At 38.6% G+C, this 16,227-nt stretch overlaps 1 protein-coding gene across 2 annotated transcripts; it reads right to left on the reverse strand.

Annotated features, from left to right (window-relative positions):
* Nucleotides 1-2,361: 2,361 nt before the first annotated feature.
* Nucleotides 2,362-8,845, reverse strand: LOC122040416. 2 transcript variants are annotated; one of them, XM_042599727.1, is made up of 4 exons: nucleotides 8,576-8,845; nucleotides 7,761-7,935; nucleotides 7,518-7,680; nucleotides 2,362-6,872 (listed from the first exon to the last, which is right to left on the reverse strand). In XM_042599727.1, exons 1-4 carry the CDS (start codon nucleotides 8,636-8,638, stop codon nucleotides 6,842-6,844), a joined length of 432 nt encoding a protein of 143 aa, XP_042455661.1. In that variant the 5' UTR covers nucleotides 8,639-8,845; the 3' UTR covers nucleotides 2,362-6,841. The 2 variants fall into 2 exon arrangements, with proteins under 2 accessions (XP_042455661.1, XP_042455662.1); XM_042599728.1 differs by having other exon boundaries at nucleotides 8,585-8,844.
* Nucleotides 8,846-16,227: the final 7,382 nt, after the last annotated feature.

Here is a 16,227-nt window from a genome sequence, read left to right on the forward strand (position 1 = left end):
GATTATCGCGCGCAGGGGGGGTGCAAATCCCCAGCTCGTGGGCCTCGCGCTTACGGGCGGCCCGGTCTGTTTTTGCCAGTCCGGTTTGGTTCACTCCGTTTGGTTTTGTTGTATGATTTATCTATTCCGGTTCGGTTCTTTTCCGCGCCGCGTGAGAAATCAAAACAGCGCGACGCACTGTTTCTGTCCGCGTGAACAAAGAGACGCGGTTCTGTTCGCGTGAAGGAGCAAAGCGACGTACACTTTGGTGCGTGCGCTGTTTCGAAGTGTATAAATACACTTCCTCCGTTCCTTCTGAAAACACACCGAAGCAAAGCATTTCTTCTGCCTTCAGCTTCTTCTTCTCTCCCCTTGTTATGAGTTCTGAGGCTTAGTTTGTGATTTGAGGTTGAGTCCGAGTGCGGTGTTCGTCTTTGAGTGCACCTACGAACGACGCGAGCGGTTGTCGGATCTTGGGAGGATTTTGCCGGAGAGCCTCTGCACCGTAGGTGGCAACAAATTCTCTAAAGACAATCGGCACGCCAGACGCTTCAACCGGAGATATACAAATTCTTAACTTTTACTCGTTTTACTTGTTTATTGCATGTTCGTCATTTATTGGTGTAATTATAAATTATTGTATTAGCATAATCAATTTACTACATCTAGTTGGGCTATTCTACATATTTTATGCTGATTGCATGGATTCATACCAAATGAACCATCTCAGCATCCTTTTATGTACATAATATTTAATATGTCATGTCAATTTATTGTGCTTTTAACCATCACCATTTAAGACCGTCATTTTAAAAAAAACGAAATGTAAAAGGCAACCAATGTCTTAGAAAATTGCCTAAATTAGCTTGTAGGCACTACTTCTGAAATTCTTGAATCCTTACTGAAGCATCGTTCACTAGTTTAGGGAGTGAAGGATTTATAACCATTCTGACTAAATCCTGCTTTAGGACATTGAATGTAACCTCTCTGCTTGCATCATTCAAGAGACGTCTTAAACTAGATATCCTCTCTGGGTGTGTCATTCCCCTGTGTGCATCATTACGTAGGATATCTCAATCAGATATATTTATAACAAGCCGATCTCTATAATATATTTGAATCATTTTTGAGGGGGATGTCAAGGACTAATCAATAAATATGAAATATTTCATATTCACCGATATTATATATAAATAGAGAGGGTTCGGCAGTAGTGTATCTAGAAGAAATCTCATTTTTCTTAATAGTCGATAGCATGCATAATACCCGTTCACGTGCATACCAAGTCCTATGCATAATTGGAACCGTGCCAATTGGTATATATAACACCAAGTCAACATAGCTCCTAGTTAACACGATAAATGGATGAGTATTTCAGGTAAAGTCGGTCTGGAATGCATAAACCTACTCGACCACCATGTGTTGGTAAATCAATTATCAGACCATTATATCTTACGAATCAGACACACAGTGAAACATCTGCTCATATCTGCATTTGTACATCTTCTTTACAGATTTATATCATTCAACTCATGTTTGTGCAGAATACAGGTTATCTCAATTTAAAGAAAGGCCTTGGAATAGTAGATGTGGTCTCTAATGCATTGTCAAATACTAGTTTCAACAAACAACCAAATAAACAAGTTTTCATCCAATTTAATGACATTCAAGTCCTCTTTGCATTCAAGCAAATTCCTGGCTATACTTGTGTGCTGACTATTGAGGAGACCATCAATGATGCTCCAAAGCCAACTGTTAGTGAAATTAAAAAATTTGTTGTGATCTTCAATTGTCATTGACACAGCCTCCTTTATCTCTGGCTTCACAGATGTCATCGAGAAGATGCACGCAGCAAACATCTCTGCTCGTATCATTCCTCAGGAATGAGTACTTGGCAATATCATTTGATTACTTCTCTGACCCCATCGTTGAGATTGCGACACTGGTTGCAAGTGTGTTTATAAATATATATATTTTAACACATAAAATTAGTGTCAGAATTTGTTGGGTTGTAAGAAGAGAATCCTATTGATCACCATGCCTTTATATATACAATTAATACTTCAAGATGGTAATTATCTTATTTTAGGATGTTTAGTAGTTTTGATACTAGATGAGTTGTTTTAATCTCATCTCATCAATTTGATTCGATCAGTTTTGCATCAATTTGATATTAGCCATCTGCATGAACTTGGTAGATTGGCTCCAACTAAGATGAAGGCTACTGGTCGACCCAAAGTCAACCTATCTCCTGTCTGACTGAAATAAGTTGACCCTATTAATTAATCAGTTGAATCAGATGGACATTATCAATTATGCTGATATCAAAGGCTAAGAAAATGCTGGATTAGTATAGTCATTCGTTACTAAGACAATAAGATATATCAGATAAATTTCATAAAAATAGCTTTGAATCTTTGATACTCAGAATTACATAGTGTTCAAATTGTTATATGGCATATCACCGGTAGCTCTGCTTAAACCCGATGGATACAACTTACCAAGTTAAAACGCCTCCATAACTGAATTTCATGATCTAGTCTGATCAAGACTTCTTACTTGCTAAAAAAGGCTTAGAAAACGTTAATCCAATGGTTCAGCTAGGCTTACATCAGATTTTATCATAAAAATTGTGATTTCTTTTGTGAACTTCTTTCAATGGATCTTGTGATAACTCTAGATTCTATCGTACCAATAAAGAGTTTATCTCCATTACACTCCTACCTACTTCTTGTAGAACTCTGTATCTGCCCTTTAAAGTAGATAAGTAAGCTTTATGCTTTGTTGTTTTTTTTTTAATACTCTAGGTGGGGCAGTACTTTTCTCTTATGATAATCAATTACTCCAGAAACTCTACATTTTTGGAATTCTTTTTTTTCTTCATATATCGTGTTATGCTGAGGCGTAACACACTATCGGCAATTAATTTTGTAATGCATCGGTTCTGCTCCGAATGTTATGTGGGGTCTCGACTACAAAAGAAACGAGAAGGTGTGGTATTTAATGTACATGATCAAATGCTTGGTAACTTAATGTGGTAAGACATTTCATGAGCTGCAAGCGTTCTCTGCTTTCGGCAGCGAGAACTTCGAACCGCCTTAAATGCAGGGGTGTGTGCTTGCGACATTTTTAACGTCAATTTTAATCTAACGGTGAGGGTATAGTGACACCTTTTTTACTTCTAGATCCAATAATCATCTTAGAATACCACAGAGAATGAAAAGTCACCTCGTAAGTTATCTCTGCCAAAGTTTTTAATGGTGGTGATTTGATGATGGCTGTTTTTGTCTAGCACACTCATCAGATGGTAGGAAGATCCCTACAATTGACGACATAGAGAAACGGTGCAATACCACCGTTTCTAACTATGTCTTCTTCTAACTATTTTCGCTACCTTTCACTATTGTGTTCTTGCGCTCTTCTCCTTTAACCATCTTCTATCCCTGCAAAGATAAGTAAGTTGTGACTCCTTCAGCTGGATTTTTCCCTCCATCTCTCTACTCTTCCGCTTCTTTTTTCCTCTACAACAATGATTGCTAGTAGACCCTCTATCAGGTGGTATGCGACTCAATGGACGATTCTCCTTGAAGCTGCAAGACCCAAACTACGGGAGCTTTACATCATTCCGTTAGACCATGAGATTAGGATTCCCCGACGAGATCATCGACTTAACATTCCTCCTCCCGATTTTACTACTTTCTTCTATGATCAATTGATAGACGGCTTACGGTTTCCCATCCCCTCCATACAAGATTTAGATCATTATTTCGGCATCTAAACTGCAACCCAACTCCTACCGTATGATTTACGGCGCATCCATCATCTTCCGGATATATGACATTCCCCTTAACGAAGTTATCTTCCATTATCATTTTTACATTCGGCCTCCCGAACTTGGAAACTTCATTTTACTGTTAGGAATAAATATAAATTTTTGGGTGACTGCCCAACCTCCAACAAAGCATTGAAAGATCAATTCTTTTTCATTAAACGACCTAAACCCTATTCTTAAGGACCTAATGTTGAACGCCATCCTCTTGGTGGAGAATGAGGTGTTGCTTCATCTGGTCAGGTTCGACACAAAAAATATGCCGCTGACCGACAGCTTGAGTGAGATTTTCATATCTAGTAATTTTCTTTTTGTATTAACTATCCTTTCTTTGTATTGCAAAGAAAACTTTATATGACGTTTCCATCAGCAAGAAACCGAACTGGGAGTTGACATCCAACAACGACCAGCTCATGTCGATGGATAGAGGTGGGTGTCTTATTAAGCGCTAGTTTATCTTCCTTCTTTAGTGTCCGACATCATTAATAGTGAACTGTCTGAGTTAGCCCCGATACCGCCACTCATGTGATGCTATATTCATTGACAATCACAGCTTCTACCCATGTGACTGATTTAACGAAGTCACCTGAGGCAAGAGCTCCATCAGAGTTTCGCTTTCGGGGAAAAAGGTTAGTCCTACGACAATCATCTCCTCCTAACCTTTCTACCCCTGGTGGGAGTCAAGTGCAGATTCACGAAGCCAAAGCCAAGGAGAAACATTATCGAGAGTCTGCAGGCCCTATGGGCGACCTTGCAGAGCTGGATGCTGAAGCAAGAGCTGCAAAGAATAAGGAAGAGTGACCCTCTTTCATTGAGAGAAATTCACCTCACCCTCAAAGACATAGCTCGGGAGATGCGTTGTCTAGTGGCTTAAGGGGTTATCCCTAGCTCTCGCTCCTGCATTTGACAATGCTTCTCCGGAGTTATGTCTTTGAGGATAAGGTGAATTTCCCCCGCTAAAGGAGGATCACTCTTCCTGAAGGAAGGCACTGAAACAGGCTCTTTAATTGGTCTAACGGATCTCTTCTTCTTCTTCTTCATAGCTCTCCCTTCAACAGCCACCTCTGCAAAGTCGTCCACATGATATATTTGGCCTCCAAGCTCTGAATGATGTTTCTCCTGGGCCTTGGCTTCGCAAATACGCCCTTGACTCCCACTAGGGACAGAAATATTAAGAGAGGATGATTATCGTATGACCATCCCTTTTCCCTGAGAGCGAAACTCTAATGGAGCACTTGTTTCAGATGACTCTGTCAGATCATTCACATGGGTAGAAGCTGCGATTGCCGGAGAATATAGCATCGCATGAGTGACGGAATCAACGACCGACTCAGACCCTCACTATTAACGATACTGGACATCAGAGAAGGAAGAGAAACTAACACCTAATGAGACTCCCTAGCTTTATTCATCAACAGGAGTAGGTCGCTGGGGAAGTCAACTCCCAATTCAATTTCTTGCGGATAGAAACGTCATACAAAGTTTACTTTGCAAGACAAAGAAAGGATAGTTAATACAAAAAGAAATCTACTAGACATGAAAAACTCACCCAAGCTGCATATTTTGGGCTCAACCCGACCAGATGAAGCAACGCCTCATTCTTCACCAAGAGGATTGCGTTGAACATTAGGTCCTTAAGAATGAAGGTCATCTCCAAGCACACTAGCTTCGATTTGTAGTCTCCCCGCTTAAGTTTATTGTGGAGTTTGTCGAGCCAAAGAGTAGACTAAGTATAGCGCTTAGGTAGTTTAATGAAAAAGAATCGATCTTTCCATGCTTTGTTGGAGGTTGGACAGTCACCCAAAAATTTACATTTATTCCTGACATTAAAATGAAGGTTCCAGGTTCGACAGGCTGAATGTAAAAAAGATATTGGAAGATAACTTCGTTAAGGGTAATGTCATATATCCGGAAGATGATGGATACGCAGCAAATCATACACAGTGGTTGCAGATGAGATAAGGAGATACAAAAATAATGAGCTAAATCTTGTATAGAGGGAATGGGAAACCTTGAGCCGCCTATCAATTGATCATAGAAGAAAGTAATAAAATCGGGAGGAGGAATGTTAGGTTGATGATCTCGTTGGGGAATCTTAATCTCATTGTCTAACGAAAACGTAAAGCTCCCATAGTTTGGTCCTGCAACCTTAGGGAAAATCATCCATTGAGTCTCATACTACCTAATGACGGATCTACCGACAGTCATAGTTGTAGAGGAAAAAAGAAGGAAACGGAAGAGCAAAGAAAGGAGGGAAAAGATAAGTTGAAGGAGTCACAACTTACTTATCTTTGCAAGGACAAAAGGCACGGACGATGGAAAAAGGAGAAGAGTGCAAGAACACAACAGTGAAAGGCAGCAAAAATAGTTACGAGAAGTAAAAAACTATGATGGCGGTATCGCATAGTTTCTCTAAGTCATCAATTGTAGGGATCTTCTCTCTACCATCCGATGAGTGTGCTAGACAAAAACAGCCACCATCAAATCGCCGCCATTAAAAGTTTTGGCAAGGATAATTTACGAAGTGACTTTTCATTCTCCGTGGTATTCTAAGATGACTGTTGGATCTAGAAGTAAAAAATGTGTCATCATACCCTCACCGTTAGATTAAAATTGATGTTAAAAACGTCGCCAGCACACACCCCTGCGTTTAAGGTGGTTCGGTGTGCTCACGTTCCAAAGCGGAGAGCGCTTGCAGCTTATTAAATGTCTTACCACATTAAACCAAGTATTTGATCATGTACATTAAATACCGTACATTTTCGTTTTTTTGTAGTCTGAGACCCTATAGAACATTTGGTACAAAAACAAGGCATTACAAAATTAATTGACGATAGTGTGTTACGCGCCTCAACATAACACAGTAAATAAAGGGAAAAGAAAACTCCAAAAATATAGAATTCCTAGAGTAATTGACTACCGCAAGATAAAAAGTATTGTCCCATTTAGAGTATTCAAAAAAAGGGTCAGACCTGCATCCAAAGCAAGAGCAACAGGTAATTGACTCCAGGTTGATAAAACTTTGCTCTTCCACTATCCGAAGCAACAGCAACAAGGGTCAGACCTGCATCCAAAACCCAAACTAGTTTCAGTGCAAGCAAAGCAGTCAAAACTCAGCATCAGAATAGAATTACAGAGGGATTACATTATATAACTTAAAATAAAAATACTTTTGCTCCATCTGAAAACAGTATGAAATGTGAACTTTAGTATTTGTTGTAAACATCAGCAAACAAAGGTACAGAAGCATAACATCAAACTTCGATTGTAGTTATTCAAGTTACAAGAATAGATATGATCAACATTCGTGTAATGCTAGCTTTGCTATCTTTGAGGAACAAAATAACAAGAACAAACATGATGAGTATCCATGAGTAACGGATAAAAGAAGGATGTTTTCCATAACAAGAACCATTTTCTGTACTGATACAAGTAAACAAAGCTAAGAATTGATCATGTAGCGATTTGTTGTAAATATACTGATAACAATACCGGATGAAGAATGCTAGAGTATAAAAAAATAAGTCCAGAAAATCATTAAATAAAATACTCAAATAACTGCATCTACAATTAGTATGTGAAAATCAATCATGTGTATCACAACAAGATAAGATATTACATAGCAAAAAATTCTGAATTCTTTGACATAGAAATTACTCAATACGACCTGAAGATTTTAAAAGAAAAATAACCCAAATTAAAAACTCACGATTTTGTAACTATTTCAGCTACAAGAGGAACTTTAGAGACCATTTCCTCATATGAAGCAATTTCTGGCACCAGACACAATGCAGTAAGAAAGGTGATGGAGAGCCTCAAATATGGCTCTTTATCCTCCGCACTACCAAACCCACCAGATCCCTTTCCCATACCTAAAAGAAAACCCAAGGAACTTGAATCATGAGAAAATAAACAAAAGTTGAAGTTATTAGGAAAAGGTCCCAAGAATTACCGGTTAAGATGAGTCTCTGAAGAAAACAAGCACCGACAGCATCATAGACCTTTAGAACAGCAGTTGTGTCGTCCCCATGACAGAGTTTTGAGGTGAGAAGGAGACCGACCAGCTTTTTCTCATCCCACTGGCCTCTCAACAGCTTCAAACAATCATCCAAGGGTCCACTCAATGCCTGAGGAAAAAAGGGAAAGTTAGCAAATGTACAATTTTTTGTGTGGATGTGATAAAGAAAGAGAAATGAAGGAAGAAGTATGCTTGCTTCTTGGAACGACAAGTTGAATTAGAGGAGTTCTAGTGCCCAAGCTTTCCACGGATAGAACAAAGAAGTATGTTCACCTCTCTATCTCGCAAATAGTGACAGTGAGAGGCAGAGAGGGAGAAACACAGAAGTGCAAGAGAAGTAGAAAGACAGTAGGAACAGCCTTTCTAGCCTCTGGTGGCTACGGCTGTGTGCACGACAAGGGGCAACCAAACAAATCCTTTGTTAACAGAACTTTCAAAGAGATATGATGACAACTGCATGTAGCTAAACTTGTGGCGGTTTCAGAAGGATTACAAACTTTCAAAATAGCCAACGGAAAATACTAGGAGAATAAGAAAACATAGTGGAAGAAGATCAACTTGCTAAGGAAGACACAAGTATCTGGTTTTTGGCTTTCATGTCTTAGAGATTTTAAAAAAAGAAAAAGAAAAAGAAAAAAGAATCCCCTTTCACTAAGGTTAAACCTAATGATCACTCGATTCGTCAATCTCTGGAAACAGTAAAAAAAAAAAATACAAGGAAAAGTAACGGAGGAGCTTAAATCTCTCACAATGCTAACCCTTTTAATGGAGAAGCACTCGCCATAACCTCCATTCCGGCAAACGCTCGGCATCCTCGTTGCCAGAGTGAACGAGAGGAAACAATGCTCAGTTTGCCGCAGTTTAAGAACTATATTAGCTGTATTCCGGAGGCTACTGCTGAGACTGCTGCGCTGTTGCCGAGGCTGCAGGTGACCGTTGCTGAGAAACGGCTACCGCCGAGTGCCGAGACTTCAGAGACACAGTTGAGTTTCCTTGCGGGGCGGGCGATGTTGGTTCTGCCCTAATTATGGGCTCCCACCATTTGCTTACAACATTAAATGGACATTTATGCCCCTTAAATTTTCAAAAAAAATGACATATAAACGATATAGATAAATCCATTCAAATAAATTATCAAACGGAGGATATGCAAGGCCAAGCAACAATGATCTCTTGTTAAATACTAAATTAATTGGAAATTAAATGTCTGATACCACTCTTAGTGGTTTAATTTGATTACTAATTAATACCGACAAAATTAAGCCGAAGACACAATACATCTAGTAATATACACTATATTTGTCATGTATAAAATTTAAAAACATTCAATGCACAAATGATTTATGAAATAATTGATATCTAAGAGCATCTGTAAACACATGGAAGATACATACATGAATTAAATGGTCAAACTAAAACAATTGGATTTTTTTTTGATGAGTAATGAATGACCTTATATAATATGTATCTACTGTCATGACTCAAACATATGTATGAATCTTCCCATATCCTAGTCATAATTTCTCATGATCAACCAACGATCAAACACCGACAAAAACTTAAATATTTTAATTAAAAACATTTTAATCTATATATTTAGGTTCAATTGAAACTGAACCAGACACAACTAGTACAACAATCGTCCATATAATTGGCCTTGCAAAACTAAAAATGAAAGGACAAGCTACTAGATTCATTCAAATAAAATATTTATAATCCCTTGAATTCACTACGTTAATTAAAATATGTGCAAATATTTTGATTATTCACTCTTTCTCTTTGTCTTTGTCTTTGTCTTTTTTTTTTCCTTTCCTTATATAGGATTTAATTAAAACCCACATGCTTAATATAGATGAAGAAAATTATAAAGAATCCCTTAAAGCCTCATTCAAGGTCTTTGTTTCTCGTTGAACTTGTAAGTTCTTAGTGACTTACATCTATTCTTTGGGGGCAGCTTTGGGAGCGACTTTAGCAGTAGTGATCACCCTCGTGAGGGGTGGTGGTGGCAGAGACAATACTCTTGGTGGCAACTCGATTGGTGTAGACAGAGACTTTGGGGGCTTCGGCCCGTTGAAGGTCTCATGGGAGGATGTGATCGGTGGTTGAGCGGATGGTTGGAGCGAAAGCAAGAGGGAGGAAGCACAGGCAAACGTCATCATCAAAACCATCACCACAAGAGTCATTGTCGAAGATGAAGATTACTAGTAGGTGGGAGGAGCTTATAAAAGAGAAGAGGAGGGGCAACACATGTGAGTTGGCATCGGCAGACATGTGAACCAACGCCGACAACTTTCATGTGAACAGTTACCCTTGCAAAAAAAGACAAGGACATCTTACAGATGACAAAACCTGTTAGGTTGAAATGAGGAGCTAAATATTAATAAAGATTAAAAATATTAAATATGTATAATATGTTTAATATTAAACCTAGTAAATATGTAAAATAATTTAAATTTGAATGAAAATAGAAATAAATGTATTTTCAGGAAAAAAAAATCAAAAAGTAAATATTATGATTGTTTGACGGAAAATAAATAATAAATATTTATTTAAGTACAATATGATATTAAATTTTCTACTTAGTCCAATAGACTTTAAATGAGTCACAATTATTGGGCCGGAGAGATGAGTAGATCTGATGTTAAAATTAAAATATTTTTGTAAGTTAGTTTGATGGGCTGATACAGTTTGTTTAAATATAGGATGATACTATCAAAAATTAAATAAAAATTCTATTTCAATTAGCGTGAGCCTCAAGTCTTTGAGGCTAATGGTCAATTTGTTTTGATCGATAAAGAACATTTCATCAAACTAACTCTAACTCTAACTCTTAACTTTGAAAGAATTGAGAAAAAAAATACCCCCTCCGATATGGTGGGAAAACTTAAGTGCTAATTTCAAATAATAAAATCATATGGGTTAAGACTAACGATCTAGAATGATGTCTACCATTTATCTAGCTTCTCCTAAAGATCAATCAAACTAAAAGAGTCTCTCCTATGTGAACAAACGTTTCACAAGTAAACTCATACAGCTCAAGATAATGTGTATCAACAAATGCATCATGAATTCTTCTTCCTTTAGCCAAGATCTAGCACCAGGATGTGCCTGTCCTCCTCACCAACCTATCCCCATTTGTCTTGAGTTATATAGCTCTTCCGATGACGGGACCTGAGCTTCTGATGTAGGTTTGCATGTAAGTTATTACTGATGCCTCTGCGATCATTCAACAACTAGTTAGCCAAAATTCTTCTGTGAGTGAAATTTCAATGTTCTAATCTTAAGCATAGATAGATCTACGATGTACTCCACAGTGTTTTAAAACCAGTTAAGTGTATGGATTGCTGATACACTACCTCATGTTTACTTTTATGTTTACCCTAGAATTGTGTCTTATTCATCATCCATTTTGACAGTTAAGGTTTGATGATAATGAGTCATTCCAATATCAATAGCAGAAACTCATCATCTTCATTTAGCTTCTTCAATAGCTGTGCTTTTGACAGAAGGGCATACATTCCTGTAGTAACTGCATGCTTTCCATACTGCCCAACCATGGTGAGCAACAAACACCTTTGCATATGCTACAATGGCAGGGTCCCTTAGGAATTTTCACTGTGTTGGCAACGAACAAAATGAAAAAGAATTAAAACACTGGGTGCCGACATCTGTAATAGTTCATTATCTAAACGATCTTCAATTTAATACATACTAAATCAACTGTTTTGGGGAGGAGTTTGCAAAGATTTACTAATATTTACAGTAACTGAAGTTTGAAAACCAATTCTACAAATTTTAGAATCATTTCCATTTTCTGACAAATGAGATGAAGTTTATTGTTCAACCGGCAAAACAGAACATATTGTTGGAAACCAAACAATATGTAGCCGGAGATTTACAGAAAATTAATTGAATCTAAATACTCGAATTAAATTCAGCTCACAGTTAAGATGACCTGAGCAGATAATCTCAAGCTGCTAGTAGGGGCTGGTTTTTTGACCTCAGAGTCTGAGCAATCAAAGCGTCCGAGCAGACTGAAGGATAAACAGGCAGGTCGGGCAGATCAGAAGGGCGAGTGGCCGACCCAGCAGATGAAGACTCCAACCGAGAGGACAGACAGAGCAACGGACCGAGGCCTGCGATCGACGCAGTTTCCTTGAAACAGATTCGTCCCACCTCCGGCTGTGCTTCGAGGTTTTCTCGGATCGTCTGTTTCCCATGATACAACGACAAAACCACGAACACAACCAAGCACTAGTTGTTCGTGGCGAATTGAGAATGCACCTGAGTGTAATCACAAGTAGTTTAGCCGAGCGGATGCACGACTGAGAGAAAAGAATCGGGGAACGAAGGTGGAGGAATTCTCTTGTTTTTGCTTAATTAAAACTCACATGCTTAATATAAGATTTAATTAAAACTCACATGCTTAATATAGATGAAGAAAATTATAAAGAAGCCCTTAAAGCCACATTCAAGGTCTCTTTTCCTCGTTAAACATGTAAGTTCTTAGTGACTTACATCTATTCTTTGGGGGCAACTTTGGGAGCGACTTCGGCAGTAGTGATCACCCTCATGAGTAGTGGTGGTGGCAGAGGCAATACTCTTGGTGGCAACTCGATTGGTGTAGACGAAGACTTTGGGGGCTTCGGTCCGTTGAAGGTCTCATGGGAGGACGTGATCGGTGGTTGAGCGGATGGTTGGAGCGAATGCAAGAGGGAGGAAGCACAGCCATGCTGGCGGCGAATGCAATTATAGCTCGGATTGTGTCTAGCCGAGCTACTGGGGCAAACGTCTCCCCGTAGTCAATTCCAGGCTGTTGAGAATATCCTTTGGCCACAAGTCTGGGTTGTGCTTTACTTTGTAGATCCATTTAACACCTATAACTTCTTTGTCTCTTGGTTTATCGACGAGCTGCCATGTCTGATTTTTTTTCAATTACACGAACTTCCTCCTCCATCGCTTTTTTCCATGGTTCTTCTTTGATTGCTTCAGCAAAGTTCTCAGGCTCAATTGAGCAATAATTGCATGTAGCATATATATCGCTCAATGATCTGTACCTTTTTGGAGTTGCGCTTGGGGATGAGGAGTTTGATGAAGTTGGATCAGTTGAGCTTTCTTCGTTGGGTTGAGATGAGCTTGAATCTGGTGTGCTTGGCTCAATTTCATCTTCTTTGTCAGTACTGATCAGAATGTCTTTCTTTTCAACTTTGTTTTCTTCCCAATTCCATAAAGCATTTTCATCAACTTGAACATCTCGGCTAATAATAACTTGACCCAGCTGTAGGTTAAATAGTCTATAACCTTTGCTCATGGTGCTGTAGCCGACAAAAATACATCTTTCGCTAGATTCGTCAAGTTTGCTTCGCTTCGCTTTTGGAATTTGAGAATAGCAAATGCTTCCGAATACCTTGAGATGGTTCACCGATGGTCTTCTACCACTCCATGCTTCAAACGGAGTCTTGTTTGGTATGACTGTGGTTGGGCATCGATTAGATAAATAAACGGCTGTGTAGACTGCTTCAGCCCAGAAGATTTTGGGTAAACCTTTCTCATGCATCATTGATTTTGCCATTTCAACGATTGTCTGGTTTTTCCTCTCGGTAACACCATTTTGTTGAGGGGTGTACCTTACCGTTAGTTGCCTTTCTACTCCTTCATCTTCACAAAAATTGTGAAATTCTTTAGAAGTGTATTCTTTGCCTCTGTCACTTCTTAAGGTTTTGATGAAGCATCCACTGCTTTTTCGACGAGACTCTTAAACTTCTTGAATATCATGAATACTTCGGACTTCTGCCTCATGAAATAGACCCAAGTCATACGAGTGTGATCGTCGATGAAAAGAATGAAATACCTATTCTGAGCATGAGAAAGGGTGTCCATCGGCCCGCAGACGTCGGTGTGGATAAGTTCCAACTTTTCTTTAGCTCTCCATGATACTCCTTTTGGGAAAGGTAATCGATGTTGCTTTCCAAACGCGCATCCTTCGCATACATGTTGCTTTCCTTCTATGTGAGGAAGTCCTTGCACCATACTCTTGCCAGATAACTCTTTGAGGCTTTGTAAATTGAGATGACCGAGTCGTCGATGCCATAAGGTTGATGTCAGGTAGTCCGAGGTAGAAGCTTGATGAGCTTTTAGGTCGGCATAATTGATGTTGAGAGCGAAGCTTCGATTGACCATTTTGATCTTTGTGAACACCTTTGACTTATCTCTCCTGTCAAATATAACACATTCATTGTTATCGAAGCAGAGCTTGTACCCATTTTCCACCAATTGTCCGAGGCTGAGTAAATTTTGACTCAAGCTCGGCACACACAAGACATTGTTGATGCAACTCGGTCCTTCCTTCGTCTCGATGGCGATTTTCCCAAGTCCTTTTGACTTTGTTTGCTCTCCGTTTCCAAACTGAACAGGAGCATTGATGCTAATGTCGAGTTCAGAGAAAATTTCTGAGATCGGCGTCATATGGTTGCTACATCCGCTGTCCAGCAACCATTTTCATTGCTCCTTGTTGGTGGCCGTGTGACATACATAGAATGTTCCATGTGTCTCCTCAGCTGTTTGATTTTCTCCAACCTGATTTGCCTGATAAATGTTCCTATTTCGGCAATCTTTGGCGAGATGACCAAATCGATTGCATATTTTGCATCTCGATTGACCTTTGAACCAACAGTCCTTCTCGGAGTGATTTGGCTTATTGCAATTGCTGCAATTCGATGAGTTGTCTTTTCCTTTTCCTTTTGAGATACGTCCACCTCGTCCTCTTGATTTCCATCCAAATCGTGATTGGCCTTCTCGTTCGTTGTTACCAATTTTGAGCTTTGATTGGAATGCACCCTCTATTGGCTTCTCAGAATGTCTGGACAATCTTTGCTCGAACGATTTTAGGGACGCCATCACTTCTTGAACGGTGAGTGTTGTTAGGTCCTTTGTTTCTTCAATGACGGCAATAATGGGATCATATTTCTCAGGAAGACAGATGAGAATTTTGCGTACCAGCCTTTGATCTGTAATATCTTCACCATGAGATTTCATTATATTGACCAGATCAAAGATTCTGGTTGAGAATTCCATGAGTGTTTCTTTCTCCTGCATCTTGGCATTTTCGAAATCCTTGAGTAGTGATTGGAGCTTAATCGCTCTTACTTTCACATCTCCTTGAAATTCGCTCTGCAAGATCTCCCACGCATCTTTAGCCGTGTTGGCTCGCATGATTCTGGGAAATATAGCCTTAGTGACTGCTCTTTGAAGGATTGAGAGAGCACTTGCGTCGGCTTGTCGAGACTTCTCTAATTTCTTCAGACCGGCCTCATTGAGGGCAGTGGCTTCCTCGAGCTCTTGTACTCCATTCTCCACAATCTCCCATTGGTTAAGAGATCGAAAGATGGTCTTCATCTTCACGTACCAGAAATCATAGTCTTCGCCATTAAACTCTGGAATGAGATGGTTGATGTTTGTTAAACTCGAGCTGGCCATGGATTTGGATTGGTAGAACCTGGACGCTCTGATACCAACTGTTGAAATTGGAAAGTATTTTGGTAGAGCTCTTGAGGAGAAATAGATAGTTTTTCTTGATTCTTAAACTTTTGATTACAAAGCCTTTATATAGACTTGAAAGAAACTTAGGGGGCAAGTAACCTAGCAACTTAGGGGGCAAGTAACCTTAGAAACTTAGGGGGCAAGTAACCTTAGTGATGAGTAAACTTAAGTGATAACACATTAACTTTAACATACCCTCGCAACAAAAGACAGGGACATCCTACATATGACAAAACCTGTTAGGTTGAAATGAGGAGCTAAACATTAATAAAGATTAAAAATATTAAATATGTATAATATGTTTAATATTAAACCTATTACATATGTAAAATAATTTAAATTTGAATGAAAATAGAAATAAATGTATTTTCAAGAAAAAAAATCAAAAAATAAATATTATGATTGTTGGACGGAAAATAAATAAATATATTTTTTTTGTGTACAATATGATATCAAAATTAAAATAATTTTGTACTTAATATTAAATGGTCATAATTATTGGGTTGGAGAGATGAATAGATCTGATGTTAAATTAAAATATTTTTGAAAGTTAGCTTGATGGACTAGTACACTTTGTTTAAATCTTAGATGATACTATTAAAAATTAAATAAAAATTCCATTTCAATTAACGTGAGCCTCAAATCTTTGAGGCTAATGGTCAATTTGTTTTGATCAATTTGTTTTAAGTGCTAATTTCAAATAATAAACTCATATGGGTTAAAACTAACGATCCAGAATGATGTCTATCATTTATCTAGCTTCATATAAAGATAGAGTCTCTCCTATGTGAACAAACGTTTCACAAGTAAACTCATGCAGCTCAAGACAATGTGTATCAACAAACGTTCCTTTAGCCAAGAT

Source organism: Zingiber officinale, chromosome 2A, assembly GCF_018446385.1.
Source record: "Zingiber officinale cultivar Zhangliang chromosome 2A, Zo_v1.1, whole genome shotgun sequence".
Classification (NCBI taxonomy): Eukaryota; Viridiplantae; Streptophyta; class Magnoliopsida; order Zingiberales; family Zingiberaceae; genus Zingiber; species Zingiber officinale.